Below are 17,473 nucleotides of genomic sequence, written 5' to 3'. Positions count from 1 at the left end.
GTGTTAATGATAAATAATTTGAATTTTATTTTATTTTTTTAATATATTTTATTGATTTTTTACAGAGAGGAAGAGAGAGGGATAGAGAGTTAGAAACATCGATGAGAGAGAAACATCGATCAGCTGCCTCTTGCGCACCCCCTACTGGGGATGTGTCCGCAACCAAGGTACATGCCCTTGACCGGAATCGAACCTGGGACCCTTGAGTCTGCAGGCCAACGCTCTATCCACTGAGCCAAACCGGTTTCGGCAATAATTTGAATTTTACCATGTTAGTGTTTTTAGGACTTTTTGAGTGTTCAGTTCTAAAGTTGCATTAGTTTATAACTAAACTTTATTTTTATGAAAATGATATTAAGATGAATAGTCAACTGGTGATAAAATTTATGTACAAAATGTTGTAAAGTATATTTATTCACTGTTTTTTCTTTTATTCTAGTTACTCTTTCTGGAAATGGAGAAAATGGTAAGACACTTTTAGTCTCAGTTTAAGTAGACTACTTATGGTATCATAATTGCAACCTACCTACTTTTTATTTAGTGATGACTATTTGTGCTTTTATTTTCAGAAATACAATATATATATTTTGTCTTTCTGAAAATAAAAGGGGTATGAGAGCTATATAAATTAACTAAAGTCAAACAAAGTTAAGTCAGGGGCCTGACAGCACGTAGACAGCACCCCTACTGAGCTCCAGCATGCTTTTCCAAAGAAAAAAAAACAAGTAAAGGAATTATATTGACTCCACTGGGTAGAACATGGGGTTCAACCTAGAGGGAACAGAAATGATACAAAGTAACTAAAATGAGATGTAATACTGGGTTTATTTCTATATATTTAATATATTCTTCTTTGCACTATTTGTAAGTTGTTATTTTGTAAGGCACCTAGTACCCAAACTTCTTTGATATACATATACATATATATATATATATATGTGTGTGTATATATATATATATATATATATATGTGTGTGTGTGTATATATATATATATATATATATATATATACACACACACACATCCTACATAATAAAATGGTAATATGTAAATTACCATCACTCCGCTACGCCCACGATTGGGCCAGCAGGAGGCGCAGGGGACGGGACTCAGGGTGGCCGGGGTAGCTGATTGGGCCAGCAGGACGCTGAGCTCGCGGCGCCACTGGCGCCGCGAGCTCAGCGTCTGTGTCATGGCTGCGCCGGAGGCTTTCGGAAGGCCTGGGGCACCAGCGGACAGACAGCCAGCTGGTGCACCAGGTGCATGATTAAATCATGCACTGGGCCTCTAGTATATATATATATACACACACACATATATATATATATTTCTGCCTTGTATAGTCTTCAGAATTCTGTAGTAATAGTTTAGATATTTAATATCAATTTTAGCTAGGGTGGAGGAAGGGATTTTATTTTCTTTTGTTTATGCATTTGTTAAAAATAGCACTGACAATTAGTTAAATAGGCAGACTGTAAAAATGAAGATTGCTAGTTCATTTTGAAAGGGAGTTAAAGTTTTTATAATGACGAGTCAATGACAATATTTTGAGAAAAATATTTGCTCAAAATTAACGAGATAAAATAAAATTTTCTACCTAATGAGATCAAATTTCAAAAATAAAATTTGATTTGAGATATGGAAATCCAGAGGATATCTAGAACAGTTGCATAGCTAGAAATTAATATTTATCCTTATTACTAGAAATAATTAGGCATTCGTTATGTAAATCTCAAGTTGCCTTTGCATCTGGTTTCTCAGTAACAGAACAAACTCAATTTTAGTAGGCATGCTTTTCTTCCTTTAAATCAGTACTGCTTTCCATATGTTGAATATGCACATACAGAAAGCAGAGAATTTCTGAGATTCTTACAACAGAATTTTTAACTTGTATCATTATTTCTCATTATTTCTCGGGGCTATTTTCCCCATGTCTTCCAAAGAGTGTTTTGATGAAGTTGTTTTTTTTTTTTGTTTGCTTATTGGTCTTTAATTCAGTTATAGGTGATATTTGAATCAGATATTTTGATTTATAGGTTCAGTTTTTCTTTCAGCTTTGATTTAATTTGCTTAGTTAACTTTTACTGTATATATTTCTTCCAGCATATATATGACCAGAAGTTTGTTATTAGCAATCAAATTGATTCAAACTTATTTAAAAGCAATATTTTCTATTCTTTACATCATATTTTTAAAAATATATTTTTATTGATTTCAGAGAGGAAGGGAGAGGGAGAGAGAGAAACATCAGTGATGAGAGAGAATCATCTATCGGCTGCCTCCTAAACTCCCCCTACTGGGGATCGAGCCCACACCCAGTTATGTGCCCTGACTGGGAATCGAATAATGACCTCCTGGATCATAGGTTAATGCTCAACCACTGAGCTACACTAGCCAGGCTACATCATAATTTTGATGCTGGAGGGGCAAGTCCCTAGTGGCAACTCAAACCCTGAGCCAAGAGGGATTTGGGCTTGGAGCAGAAAAGAATTCAAGATTAGCCCTAGCCAGCTTGGCTCAGTGGATAGAGTGTCAGCCTATTTTTTTTTTTTTATTGATTTTTTTTTAAAGAGAGGAAGGGAGAGGGATAGAGAGTTAGAAACATCGATGAGAGAGAAACATCGATCAGCCGCCTCCTGCACACCCCCTACTGGGGATGTGCCCGCAACCAAGGTACATGCCCTTGACCGGAATCGAACCTGGGACCCTTCAGTCCTCAGGCCGATGCTCTATCCACTGAGCCAAACCGGTTTCGGCGAGTGTCAGCCTATTGACTGAAGGGTCCCAGGTTTGATTCTGGCCAAGGGTACATGCCTGGGTTGTGGGCTTGATCCCCAGTGGGGGCCGTGCAGGAGGCAGCCTATCAATGATTCTCTCTCATCATTGATGTTTCTATCTCTCTCTCCTCACTTCCTCTCTGAAATCAATAAATATATTATAAAAAAAAAGAAAAGAATAAAGAAAAAGAATTCAAGATTAGAGCCAGAGAAGAGGTTAAAGTGGAAAAGCATGTTTTATTGAGCAGAGGGGACAAGTAAGAAAAGCCACTCCACTGGACTCTCCTCACCAAAAAGGAAGATAGACCTCCAACCATCTTTAGAGGTTGACTTATATCTCTTTGTAGTTTCTATGGAAAATTGCTGGTATGGGGAAATAGAGAGTGGGAAAAGGTTGAGATTAACTCTAACCTTTACAAGGTATATTTTTGTGGCATTGTGTTTTCCCTTTATGGTATGAGTAAATGATAAGGTATGGGTGAGTAGCTGTTAATCAATCTTCGCAGGAATTTTCTTTGTCCAGAGGCTCTTCATGATCTGCTTGCATCTCCAGTCAGCTGTTTCATGTCAGACAGCATGTAGCAGGCCCCTGACTTAACTTTGTTTGACTTTAGTTAATTTATATAGCTCTCATACCCCTTTCCTATATCAACTTGATAGTAATAATCTGTTAAGTACTTACTATATTCCGGGCATCATGTTGAGAGATTTATTTTACCTGTTTTGTAACTGAGGGTTACAATTTTTAAAAGCAAAAGCCATTTTCATTTTCTTATGGAGAGCTGAAATATTCTAAAATGTGTTAAATGTTTTTTAACATATTTCTGGAGTATATTGTTTTATATTCTGGCCTTAGTGTAAATAACTAAATGACCAAGTTTAAAGTAATTCTAGGTTACCATTTATTTCAAAGCTATATGATATTATGTAGATGAGGATTAACAGACTTGATTGAATATCAGGCCAGGCAAAAGTAAGTGAAGTGAGCTAAGAAGTTGACAGTTGGTATAACAGTAGGAGACTGAGCTCCAGCATGCTTTTCCAAAGAAAAAAAAAACAAGTAAAGGAATTATATTGACTCCACTGGGTAGAACATGGGGTTCAACCTAGTGGGAACAGAGATGATACAAAGTACCGATTTTGAGAATACAGGATTTTCAATAAGGATGACAATCAGTTTTAATGGAAGTGAAAATAAGGCAAATTTGAACATAGAAGGAGGTTGTAGTTAGGATTTTATCTTGGCATCAAATATTGGCTTGAAGCAGGCTGTGACCACCGTATGTTGCTAGAGGTAGACTGGTCTAGGAATAGATTCTTGCTAAGTTGCAGGAAATGAGTTTCGGTGCCTCGTGTGTAGGATATTTGAGCAATAATGACAAGATTTAGTGAAGGGTGGGCTGGGCATAGATGCTCCCGAAGGGCTGCAGCACTACTTCATCCTCCGCCAGATGGCTCAGCCCCGTCTTGCTGTGGAAGAATCCAGCCTTTGAGGCTGCTTGTTCCCACCAAGCCGAGGAGGAGGGCCAGGACCCAGAGCTGCCCTGCCATTAGCCCAGCATCCAGACTCCAGTACCGTCTCTGTTCCCCTCAGGCCTGCAGTTGCGTTTTGGACCACCTGGCTGCTGAAGAGAGAGAGCATGAGGCAGATTTGGACCTTTGTTAATCTTTGATACATTTCCTTGGGTTTGGGAAGGAGTAAGCTTTCTTCCAAGTTACCTAATCTCTTTCCTAGGTCTTCCTGGCTCTATGCTAGTGCCCCTCCCCTTTTGTAGGTTTTTTCCCTCCCCTTTATGGTTGCCAGTTTTGCTCCTACTGCACAGGCACTCATAGTAAAAGGACCTCCCCCTGCACCATCGTGGCTTTCACTGCTTGGGTCTCAACAGAGGATTTCCCCCTTACTGTTTAACACCCCCTCCCCGCAGCCCAATCCATGCAAAAAACTGACAGGGGACCCCAGGAGACTGGAAAACTGGTCTTTCCCGCCTGCTCCAGAATTAGTAGTAACATTCCTTTGGAAGAGGATGTGGCTGTCCCCTGGAGTTTCTGTGAAGCTGTAGCTTCCTGACTTAATCAGGTTTAGCCAGTTTTGCTCCCTTCCTTTTTTTGTTAATACCCTAACTAGCTACCTACCCTAACACTTAGATAATGGTTCAAGAAGTGGAAGAAAGTATAACTTTAGGTATGACGTAGTGAAAAGAACCTTGGATTTTTATCAAGAAGATATGGGTGTGAATTCTGGGTTTCTCATTTAGTAGTTAAGTGAAATTGGGCATGATATTAAATTCCCTGAGCCTCAATTTTTACATTTGTAAACTGAAAGAATACCTTACCAGACTGTTGTGAGGATTAGAAATAATAGATACCTTATCTTAATCTTTCAGTGGACAGAAGTGGTGATTTGAATAACTATAGTCAGATATGGTTCTGTTAATGTAAGGAACAGTCAAATCTGTAAAGAACTTTTGAGTCCTACAAACTGTGGACAATTTCTAGGAATCAGAATCTCAACAGATTGAGCTAATGCTTGGGAGAATGGCAGTTTTACACCTTGTTTTATACATTACAATCAAAGGAGGAGACATAAGTGGGTTACATGAAATCCATTGGTGATAGATTAGGGAGGTGGGAGAAAGCAAGGGGAGGGGAGAAGCTCTGGGATTGGGTAAAAAGTAAAATGATAGACCCGTGCTTCTTTTACATAGGTGAGTACAGGATAGTTAACAGTCAACAATTAACACAATAACAATGACGGAATTTGTGGTCTTTGTGAAGGGTTTGGAAAAAGGGAAGTTAAAAATTACCCTGAAATTCCAAGGGTATGTTATCATAGATGCAAAAAGACAATAGGCTCAGTTAAGATCAAAGTTGATCTTTATCAGGGAAGATACTGACTTAGGGCAAGACCACCCCACTATAAACTGCTTTTTTTTTTTTAAAAAAAAATTGATTTCAGAGAGGAATGGGAGAGGAAGAGAGAGATAGAAACATCAATGATAAGAGAGAATCATTGATTGGCTGCCTCCTGCACGCCCCACACAGGGGATCGAGCCTGCAACCTGGGCATGTGCCTTGACTGGGAATCAACCACTGAGCCACGCCGGTTGGGCTAAACTGCTTTTTAATTTTAAAAGTTTTAATTTCATACCACCCTTTTGTGGTTACTTTAGGGTCTGAGTTTGCAAGGCTGCCATGTAGGCCTTCCCTGAGTTAGGTTAGCATGTGGCCCCTTTTCGTCCACAGTTCCATACTAGGAAATCCGAGTGTTAGAATGCATTTATTAGTCATGTAGATGGAGTTACTTCCCAGGAATTTCACTACCAAGGAATGGTGGTGGGAGACTGAGCAACATATTACATTGCCCACTGAGATGGGTTGGAAGCAAGAGAAACTGGAATAGTTAGACCAATTGGCATTTGCATTAATCCAAGTGAAATAAGCAACAATTTATGAACTGTAGCACGAAGTGAAAATAATGAGAAATTTACTTTGAAAGAGATTTTAGGAGCTGGAACTTGAAGTACTCTTACTGATTAGCTGTATGATTGAGTAGTCATTAAGCCCTGGCTTCATGTGTACTTCCTTCCTTTCCCTTGGACCAGGCATGGACCAGGATAATTGCAAAAGAAAATGCAATTTTTTATTGTTATTTTATTTTAAAAGAAACTTTGTTAAAACCAAAAACATAAGGAAAAATAACCTCAGACCAAAGGAAGAACAGGATTTATTATGTGCCAGGCATTGTCATGTTTTGCATTTATTATATTAGCTCATCAATATTAAGCAACTAACTTTAATGAATCAAGTGGTTTATTGCAGTCTGAGCAAATTATTTGGGGGTAGAGTATGAGGGGGTAATGAATTCGTAAGGTAATAGAGAAGGTTTTTGTGGAAGAAGTAATATTTGATCTAAAATTTAAAATGAGTAGAACTTCAAACTTTAAAAAACATATTTCTATTGATTTTAGAGAGAGAGGAAGGGAGAGGGACAGAGAGATAAAAACATCCATGAGAGAGAAACACTGATTGGCTGCCTCCTGCACATCCTCTACTGGGGATTGAACCCAAAACCCAGGCATGTGCCCTGACCAGGAATCGAACCAGTGACCACTTGGTTCATGGGTCCACGTTCCACCAGTGAGTCACACAGGTTGGGCATGCTTATGTTTTTTAGTGGGTTTGTGATGTTGAATTCTAAACTTAGAATTTAAGTACCTGGTAGATAGTTCTTGCTTCTTGTGGAAATCATTCTCACTTCTTCCAAATAGAAAAACTACAGAACCCAATAAAAAGCTTTAAGTTATATCAGTGAGTTAATATTTGGAGATAAAGATGTTGTAGTCTGACACTAATTTACTTGGGAAAGAGTTATGACAGAAATCCAAAGTGGCTGAAATTTTTGGTTACCCTGCATTGAAAGGAGAGTGAAATTTAGGATATCTTTCTGAACAATCCAAGAATTGAATTTTTCTAATGTACTGATTATTTGCTGTGATATGAACGTCCTTTATTTTCAGTTCAAATTTAATGTTCATAGTAATGGAACATTTATTTAATATTCATAGTAATGGATTTAATGTTCATAGTAATGGAATCTGGTTTAAGTCATTGAAAATCTAACTTTTAGGAAGAGCTTGTTGAAATGCAACCAGTGAAAAGAGGTGTTTCAACTTATATCTTCAGCAATTCAATAAAATCAAATGTAATCTCAGACTAATATTACAGAAACTATAAACCATGCTGTTAACCCTTAAATACAGAATGCTCCTTCATATCTGTAATATTACATCATGCAGATAAAGGACTTTGTATATTTTATATCTTTAGTGTGTTTTTATTATTTTTTATTAGGTTAAACCTCCTGACCCTAAATATTGTGTTTTAATGTAATGTTTTTTCCTGTTTTCACCAGGATTCAATGAAATATTATTTGTTTTTATTTACCAGGAAAGGCCGTTGTTTACCTTGTGGCTTTTCATCTGTTCTTTGTTATGTTTGTATGGTCCTATTGGATGACAATTTTCACCTCTCCCGCTTCCCCCTCCAAAGAGGTAAATTTAATGTTGGTAAATTGCCAAATGCTGTAACTATGGAATTATTTCCCTTGTGTTACCTTTGTTAAAGCTTTAGTATATCATGCATTTGTTCTTTTTCCATTCATGGAACCTGCTTGGTAATTCTGCATTGTGGATGAGTCATCAGCCTATTCTCAGATACAACTCTACTGACATAGCATAGTTAAAGATTAAAGATGTGTTAAAGTTTAGCTGTACTAATATTCTTCTGCCATGTTATATTTTCTTAAAGACATATTATGTTACTGGAGTAAAAAAATCTTAAGGGACAGAATGAAGTTAGAAAAGTAGGTTTTATTTTTAGAAATATTTTAACATTTATATTTCTCAGATCCGAATGAGTATGCTACAACTGAAGAGTGATTTGATTGTGGGAACAAATTGTCTAGGTCAGTGGTCGGCAAACTCATTAGTCAACAGAGCCAAATATCAACAGTACAACGATTGAAATTTCTTTTGAGAGCCAAATTTTTTAAACTTAAACTTCTTCTAATGCCACTTCTTCAAAATAGACTCACCCAGGCCGTGGTATTTTGTGGAAGAGCCACACTCAAGAGGTCAAAGAGCCGCATGTGGCTCGCGAGCCACAGTTTGCCGACCACGGGTCTAGGGTATTGCTGTTACACCTTAATTTGGCTAGTGTTTCTTCTAGTTGAAGGTCCTACCTGGAAAATAATGTGAGTGAACGTTTACATAGAGTAAGTTTCAAGACCAGTGTGTCTCTCTTGCCTTGACATCGCCTGAATTCACCTTTACCTGTAATTTAATATAGCTAGATGTTTAATAATATATTCCCTAGTGTTAGGATCATCTGAGTTTAGTTTTTCTGCTGTAATATATTACTTAATGAATCTTAGCCTTAGTTTCTCATTGGAAAATGACGTTAATAATAGTGCCTGTCTCTGTAGGATATTTTTGTGAGATTCACTCATGTAAAGCTTTTTTTTTTTTCATGTAAAGCTTTTGATATAGTACCTGCCACATGATTAGCACTCAGATATTAGCTGATGATGATAATGGAATTATTTCTCTTCATAATTCATTAAATTTATAGACCAGATGTTTAAAATTATCAACTTCTGTTTAACTTTTTATAAAATAACATACACTAGTATGCAGAAAAATATACATACCATAAGTGCACACTTAACGAATTTTCACAAACTGAACACACTTGTGTGACCACCACCCAGGTAAGAAGCAGAACATTACCAGCTTCCCGTAGCTTCATGCTCCCTTCCACTGACCCACTTCATGGGAAGCCACTTTAGTAGCACTGATTAGTTTTGCCTAGTATTTCACATAGATGGGGTCATATAGGACATATACTTGTGTGTGTGGATTCTTCCATTAACATCCTATTTGTGAGATTTGTTTGTACTGTTGTGTACAATTGTGGGAAATTCATTCTCATTAGTCAGTATTTAGTTGTGGTCTATAACACAATTTATATACTTAGTCTGCTGTTGATGGGCACAGACATTTGGGTAGCTTCCAGTTTAAGGTTGTTACAAATAGTGCTGCTGTGAACATTCTAGTGCATGGACAAATGCATATATATACACACATACATATGTGCATACATATATAGTTCTTTTGGGTAGATGCGTAGGAGTAGAATTGCTGGATCATAAGTTGTCAGGGCCAGCCTGACGGTTGAACCAGGCTGAGGTACGGAGGTGGGAATTGAGAAAAAGAAAGACAGGAAAGCGGGATCGGGAGGTCTGCGAGCCATCAACGGACTGCAGCAGCAGCTGTACTATTAACTGCGTAATGCCTTTTATACACAAATACTTGAATAGGAGGTCTGTCAAGAGGAATGTACTCTTTGTTCCTCTTAATCTTTTGCACTCGGATGTCGAGTGTGACTCGACATGGTTAGCATCGGTAGCAGTTCGTATGTCGAATGTTTCAAAAAATATCACAACATGAAAAATTATAGAGATTAAAATTACTCTTTGAATGTATCAATAATTTGTTTTTTTTGAATGTATCAATAATTTGAAATATAAAAAAATTCAAATAAATAAGTTTGTATGAAAAGAAACTCCAGTTTTTTATTCTACTGTCGTGCTTTGTAAAATCTGGAGTATTTAAAAAATTAAATCCCGAGTAGAATAAAGGAATCGAGAAAAAAGCAAGCTAGTGCAAAGGGTTAATCTCTAAGGGAGAGATAGAGTAGAAAGGCAAATTCTCGGTACAGCAAATCTCAGTAAATCGTTACAGACTTCTTGGTAAGCCATGAAAGGTTGCTCTCATTCTACAATAGTTGCTCTCATTCTACTGATAATCGCCATCCAAACAAGTCTGGGAAAACTGTGTGGGTAGGGGACTGAGCCTTGCCAGTCCCTTCGGGTGCAAGGACCGTGTCAGCTTACACCCGGTCTCCAACAATAAGTTATATATACTTCATAATCTATACTAATAAAAGGGTATATGCTAATTAGACAAGGTTGAACGGATATCTTCCGGACGTCCGACTTCCTTCTGGACAAAGCCACGGTGGCGGGGGTCGAGGCAGAGGCGGTTAGGAGCGATCAGGCCAGCAGGGGAGCAAGCAGTTAGGGGTGATCAGGCTGGCAGGGGAGGGCATTTGGGGCCATCAGGCCGGAAGGGGAGGGCATTTGGGGGCGATCAGGCCAGCAGAGGAGGGCAGTTGTGGGCAATCAGGCTGGTAGGGGATTGGTTAGGTGGTGATCAGGCCAGCAGGGGAGCGGTTAGGGGGCGATCAGGCAGGCAGGCAGGCGAGCGGTTAGGAGCCAGCAGCCCCGGATTGTGAGAGGGTTGTCCGACTGCTGGTTTAAACCGGATTGGAGAGGGTACAGGCCATGCTGAGGGACACCCCCGTTCCTGCCCCCCCTTCACAAATTTCGTGCACCGGGCCTCTAGTTAGTAGATAATGCCAATTTTTTTTTTGCCCATTTTCTTATTGTGTGCTCTTATTTTAAGGGGTATTATAAAACATTAGTAAAACAGTATTTCTTCAAGTACATTCTTCAGACATTTGATAATAGTCGACCCTTAAATTTATGCCATCCATATCTAAATCTCTAAGTTGAAAAGAACCTGATTTTATTTAATCAATCACTTGTTGTGATGGCTGTTGAAACATAGCATGCATGAGAGTTTAGTTCTCATTATGGGAAATAAAAAATAGAATAAGAAAATGCAATTGGTAATACTTTTAAGAAGTAGTATATATGGAGGTTAAGAACTCAGACTAGCTCAGACTGCCCAGGTTCAACTCTTATCTCTGCCACTGAGCAGTTGTGTGATGGCAGAGACTTTGCTTAGCTGTCTGTAGCTCAGACCTCTCCCCTGTAAAATGAGGATGACAGTACTACATACCTATGGGATTGCTTTAAGGGTTGAATCAAGTAATATATGTGATTAATAAATGTATAGTAATATATAATTAATACTATAAAGTGCTTCCAAGAATGCCTAGGACACAATAAGTGTCATCTAAATGCCATTATCTTCTTTTCTAGTGGTTGTTTTTGGCACCCATTTAGCCTTCTGGCCAGGGCTTAAGTTTTCATATCCACTGCTTCTCTATTTCTACAAGTTTAGCTGCCTGTCCAATTATGTGTCCAGTGGCCCTGCTTCGCACATCCTACCTTCCTTGTCATGACTCTATTACCTAGTATCATAATTGCGTGTTTTATTTGTTTGTATTACCTTATGGGTGCAATGTGCCAAAAACAAACAAACAAAACAAAACAACAGAAAAGAAGATAATGGCATTTAGATGGCACTTATTGTGTCCTAAGCATTCTTTGAAGCACTTTATAGTATTAATTATATATTACTATACATTTATTAATCACATATATTAACTTTTAGCTTTTTGAGGACGGGGTCATTTCCCCACTTTTTACCACATAGTGTGTGTTAATTAATTACTGAATGATTAAATTACTAAATCATTAAGGGCCAGCTAAGCTAAGCTGCCTTGACAACCAGAGACAGGAACTTAAGATTCTCTTTCTAAATAAGAGTAGTATGCTGACAGATGCTCTTTATAAGTAATTACCAAGCTGTGAGATAGGGCTAATGTAACTGTGTTCAAAGTGTTCTTTAAGCTCAGAGGTTAGAGCAACAATTGGAGATCAAAATCTAGAGAAATTGATTGGGTCTAAAAAAGCAAAAATACATTTTTAGGAAAGCTAAGTTAGAAGTATGGGTATTTTAGTCAGCAAGTACTTACTGAGTATTTACTGTTTGTAAGACTGGTAGGCAATGGGAATAAAAAAAGACAGATAGGGGCTTTACAGTTAAAGGGAATGACAGATGATAAGTGAACAAATAATTATAAATTGTGATAAATTTTTAAAAAGGAATATGATGAGGTAGAGCATAACAGTAAAAGCTATTAGAAAAAAAGCTATTTTAGATAGTATGGTCAAAGAAGTCTTTTCTGAAGAAGTGCCATTTAAGTAGAGACCTTTATGAGTATCTCTTTCACTAAAGTGTAAGGTTCTTGAAGGAAGAATCTTTGTTTTTTAAAAAATATTTTTTATTGACTTCAGAGAGGAAGGGAGAGGGAAGGAGAGAGAGAAACATCAATGATGAGAGAGAATCATTGATCGGCTACGTCCTGCATGCCCCACACTGGGGATTGAGCCTGCAACCCGGGCATGTGCCCTGACCAGGAATCCAATCATGACCTCCTGGTTCATAGGTTGATGATCAACTGCTGAGCCACTTCAGCCAAGCAAGAATCTTTGTTGTTTATTGCGTTGCAGGTTCAATCCCTGGCCCTGGTCAGAGTGCTTGCGGGAAGCAACCAATCAGTGTCTCTCCCACATTGATGTTTCTCTCTCCCTCCCTCCTTCCTTCCCTCCCTCCCTTTCCCTCTAAAAATCAATGGAAAAAATATCCTCAGGTGAGGATTAACAACAACAAAAAGAGCTGGTAGGCATCTTCTATCTCTAAGTGTCATCATTCTAAAAAGAAAATATCTTTCCATCACTTCTCTGGCATCACTTCCGAGTCTGTCATTCAGCTACAGAATGAAGTTCCTGCTTATTTGCATGGTATACAATATGCTTCATAAACTAAAATCTTACCAACTTCATCTCCATTACTTCTTCCTGGAACTCTGTACTCAAGTAATATATTACCCTGAACACACTGTTGTCACATCTTTGTGCTTCTATACCTTGTTCTTTTTGCCAGGATTCTCTTTCTCTGTCTTCCTGAAAGATTCCTGTTAATCTTTCAAAACCCAGGTTAGACCAGGTTAGATACCACTTCTTCCAGGAAACTTTGACAGCTCCCATCCCCAAAGGAGCTTTTAGCTTACCTTGTAAAGTTAATGTATTTGTTATGCTGATTTGTAATTTGCAGTTATCTGTTTACATGGCTAACATTCTTTCTTTTTTTTTAACATTTAATCATTTAAATTTATTTTTTGTTTGTTTTTGTTAATCCTCACCCAAGGATATTTTCCCATTAATTTTTTAGAGAGAATGGAAGAGAGAGGGAAAGACAGAAACATTGATGTGAGAGAAACACATCAATTGGTTGCCTACTGCAGGAGCCCTGATCAGGGGAGGAGCCTGCAACCATGGTACATGCCCTTGACGGGAATCAAACCCAGGACCCTTTGATCCACAGGCTGATGCTCTATCCACTGAGCCAAACCCGCTAGGGCTACATGGCTAACATTTCTACTAGACTTGCCCTAGTGGGTTTGGCTCAGTGGATAGAGTGTTGGCCTGTGGACTGAAGGGTCCCAGATTCGATTCTGGTCAAGGGAACATGCCCCGGTTGTGGGCTCGATTCCCAGTAGGGGGCATGCAGGAGGCAGCCAATCAATGATTCTCATCATTGATGTTTCTATCTCTCCCTCTCCCTCTCTGAAATCAATAAAAATATATTTTAAAAAAACAAACATTTTTACTAGACTTTATGAGTGTACTTTTGAAGGCAAGGTGTGTAATTTTAGACTTTGGACCCTTAATAACTGGACAGTGCCAAGCTCTTTCTTGGTATTTAATGTATATTTAAATTAAAACTGAACACTGAACCTTAAATTATATTTCATAGTTTGAATTATGTTCAGTAGTTTTTAATGGAAAATAGACTTCTAGTAATAATTTCAACACACTAATTCATTTTAAATTTTGTTTTATTCAATTCCTCATCTAAAATTTGGGCATCTCTTGAGATTTTCATTTGGTGTTAGGTTTTCATAATTTATAACCTTAGTTCTTAAGGAAAAATAATAATGTTAAGGCCTGGAATACTACGATAGGCTACAAATAGGACAGCCCAGGGAAATTGGTTCAGATTTCACAAGGAAACTAAAATTTGGTTAAAACATCTCCTATCCAGATATATATTGAAGGTCATGTTACCAGCATTGGAGTTTTTGGGTTCCCCAAGATAGAAATCAAGAACTCCAGAGAAACTTCCAGACAGGTTTTTTAAAAATAGCTTTTTATTTTTAGGTTATAATTGATGTACAATAGCGTATTAGTTTAAGGCAAGCATTTCTCGCAGCCTGTATGCCTCATTTATTTGGCCGTGTTAGCCTTTGAGTTTGACATGCTTGGTTTAAGGTGTACAGCCCAGTGATTAGACATTTATATAACTTATAAAGTGGTCACCCTAATAAATCTAGTTACTCACCTGGCACCATACATAGTTATTACAGTTTTATTTACTATACTAGAGGCCTGGTGCACAAAAACGTGCATGGGTAGGGTCCCTAGGCCTGGCCGGTGATCAGGGCCAATCTGTGGGGCAACTGGCAGGACGATTGGGCCCCCCACTCACACCCACCTTAGCCTGGTGCCGCCCACTCACTGGCCCCGCCCCCCCCACTGCATCCGGTCACCATCTGTGGGGCAACTGGTGGGGCAATCAGGGCCCCCGCTTGCAGCTGCCTTGGCCTGGCACTACCTGCTCGCCGGCCCTGCCCCCTGCCGCCACCGCTGGTCGCTGTCTGGGGCGACCGGTGGGGTGATCGGGGGTCCCTGCTCACACCGCCTTGGCCTGGCGCTACCTGCTTGCCTGCTCCACCATCCCTCCATGGTCCCGCTCTCATCAGGGCCCATCAGGGCCAGCAGCGCCTCCATTGCCACCTGCTGCCAGTGCTGCTTTGCTGATGCCCATCATGTTCTGCGCCTCGTCCTGGTGGTCAGAGCACATCTAACTCCCGGTCGGTTGAACTCCCGCCCATGGGGACAATTTGCATAGTAGGCTTTTATTATATAGGATTCCCTATGCTGTACTTTACATCCCTGTGACTATTCTATAACTATCATTTTGTACTTCTTAATCCTTTACCTTTTTTACCAATTCCCTCAATCCTCCTCCCAACTGGCAGCCATCAAAATATTCTCTGTATGTGTGACTTCGTTTCTGTTCTTCTTGTTTATTTAACTTGTTTTTTAGATTCCACATGTAAGAGAAATCATGGCATTTGTCTTTCTCTGTCTGACTTATTTCACTCAGCACAGTTTCCTTTAGGGCCATCCATGTTGTTGTAGATGACTGGATTTCATTCTTTATTATGGCTGAGTCATATTCCATTGTATATATGCATCACTTTTTATTCATTTATCTATTTTTTATGTTTTTATTGATTTAAGAGAGAGGAAGGAAGAGGGAGAGATAGAAATAATAATGAGAATCATTAGTTGGTTACAACATACATGCCCCCTACTGAGGATTGAGCCCCCAACTCAGGAATAGAATCATGTGCCCTGACCAGGAATAGAACCACGACTTCTTGATTCATGGGTCAACCCTCAACCACTGAGTCACACCAGCAGGGCTCCATTCATCTATTGATGGACACTTAGGTTGCTTCCATACCTTGGATATTGTAAATAATGTTGCAATGAACATATGGATGGATAGGGAGGGAGGGAGGGAGGGAGGGAGGGAGAGAGAGAGAGAGAGAGAGAGAGAGAGAGAGAGAGAGAGAGAGAAACACCTATCAGTTGCCTCCAATATGCACCCCAGCTGGGGATTGAACCCGAAACCTGGGCATGTGCCCCGACCTGCAAAGGAATCGGTAACCTTTCAATGCACAAGATGACGCTCAACCAACTGAGCCACATCGGCCAGGGCTCTGTTGCTTCCTGTATGTGCCCTGATTGGAGATCGAACCCACAACCAGTGGCATAAGGGACGATGCTCTAGCCAACTGAGCCGCCGGTCCAGGGCCAAATTGATTGATTTTGTACGTTTCATGGAAAGGACTCATCCAGATTCACCTCATTTGAAACACACATACTACGGGGCACCCCCCCCGGCCCCCCCCCCCAAAAAAAAGAAAACAAAACATATGGATGTACAATATATGTTCTTGTTTTTTAATCCTCACCTGAGGACATGCTTAAAGAGAGAAAGGGGAAGGGAGAAAGAGAGAGAGAAGAGGGTGGGGGTGTGAGAGAAACATCTATCAGTTGTGTTACGCACATACCCCACCCAGTGATTGAACTCACTACCCAGGTATGTGCCCTGACTGGGAATCAACCATCAACCTCTCCGTTCACAGGACAGCACTCAACCAACTGAGTCACTCTGGCCGGGCTATATATGTATTTTTTATTTAGTTTTTGGATAAATACCTAGAAGTGGAATTTCTGGGTCCTTTCTTTTTTTAATTTAATTTAATTTTTTTAAATTTATTTTTTTATTGTTTAAAGTATTACATATAGTAGTACATATATCTCCTTTTTTTTTCCCCATTGACCTTCCCCCAGCCTCCCCTACCCCCTCTCACATGTCCTCATCCCACCCACCGACCCCCCAGTGTCTTGTGTCCATTGGTTGTGCTTATATGCATGCATATAAGTCCTTTGGTTGATCTCTTTCTCCCCATTCCCAACATGCCACAGTCTTCCCGCTGTAATTTGACCGTCTGTTTGATGCTTTACTGCCTCTGAATCTATGTTTTTGTTCATCAGGTTACAATGTTCTTTATTTTCCATAAATGATGAGATCATGTAGTATTTTTCTTTCACTGCCTGGCTTATTTCACTTAACATAATGCTCTCCAGATCCATCCATGCTGCTGCAAATGGTAAGAATTGCTTCTTTTTTATAGTAGCGTAGTATTCCATTGTGTAGATGTACCATAGTTTTCTAATCCACTCATCTGCAGATGGGCATTTAGGCTGTTTCCAAATCTTAGCTATGGTGAATTGTGCTGCTATGAACATAGGAGTGCATATATCGTTTCTGATTGGTGTTTGTGTTTTCTTGGGATATATTCCTAGAAGTGGGATTACTGGGTCAAATGGGAGTTCCATTTTTTGGTCTTTTGAGGAAACTCCATAGTGTTCTCCACAGTGGCTGCACCAGTCAGCATTCCCACCAGCAGTGCACAAGGGTTCCTTTTTCTCCCCATCCTCAACAGCACTTGTTGCATCCTTGCCAGCACTTGTCGTTTGTCAATTTGTTGATAGCCATTCTGACAGGTGTGAGATGGTACCGTTTTAATTTGCATCTCTTGGATAATTAGTGACTTTGAGCATGTTTTCATATGTCTCTTGGCCTTCCTTCTGTCTTTCAAAAAGTTTCTATTTAGGTCCGTTGCCCATTTTTTTATTGGATCATTTATCTTCCTTTTGTTAAGTTGTATGAGTTCCCTGTAAA

The 17,473-nt window shown here is 39.3% G+C and overlaps 1 protein-coding gene across 2 annotated transcripts in view; it reads left to right on the top strand.

The window, feature by feature from the left end:
- Positions 1–17,473, top strand: part of ZDHHC20 (zDHHC palmitoyltransferase 20) — an 86,532-nt gene that overhangs the window by 9,485 nt on the left and 59,574 nt on the right. For both annotated transcript variants that reach the window (XM_079774107.1, XM_079774106.1), the window contains exons 2-3: positions 440–466; positions 7,725–7,828. In XM_079774107.1, coding sequence (XP_079630233.1) covers positions 440–466; positions 7,725–7,828 — 131 coding nt within the window. The remainder of the gene's footprint in view (positions 1–439; positions 467–7,724; positions 7,829–17,473) is intronic.

This window comes from Cnephaeus nilssonii (genome assembly GCF_951640355.1).
Source record: "Cnephaeus nilssonii genome assembly, chromosome: 6".
Classification (NCBI taxonomy): domain Eukaryota; kingdom Metazoa; phylum Chordata; class Mammalia; order Chiroptera; family Vespertilionidae; genus Cnephaeus; species Cnephaeus nilssonii.
The sequence above is the reverse complement of the archived record's forward strand: the minus strand, read 5'-3'. Positions and strand labels throughout refer to the sequence as shown.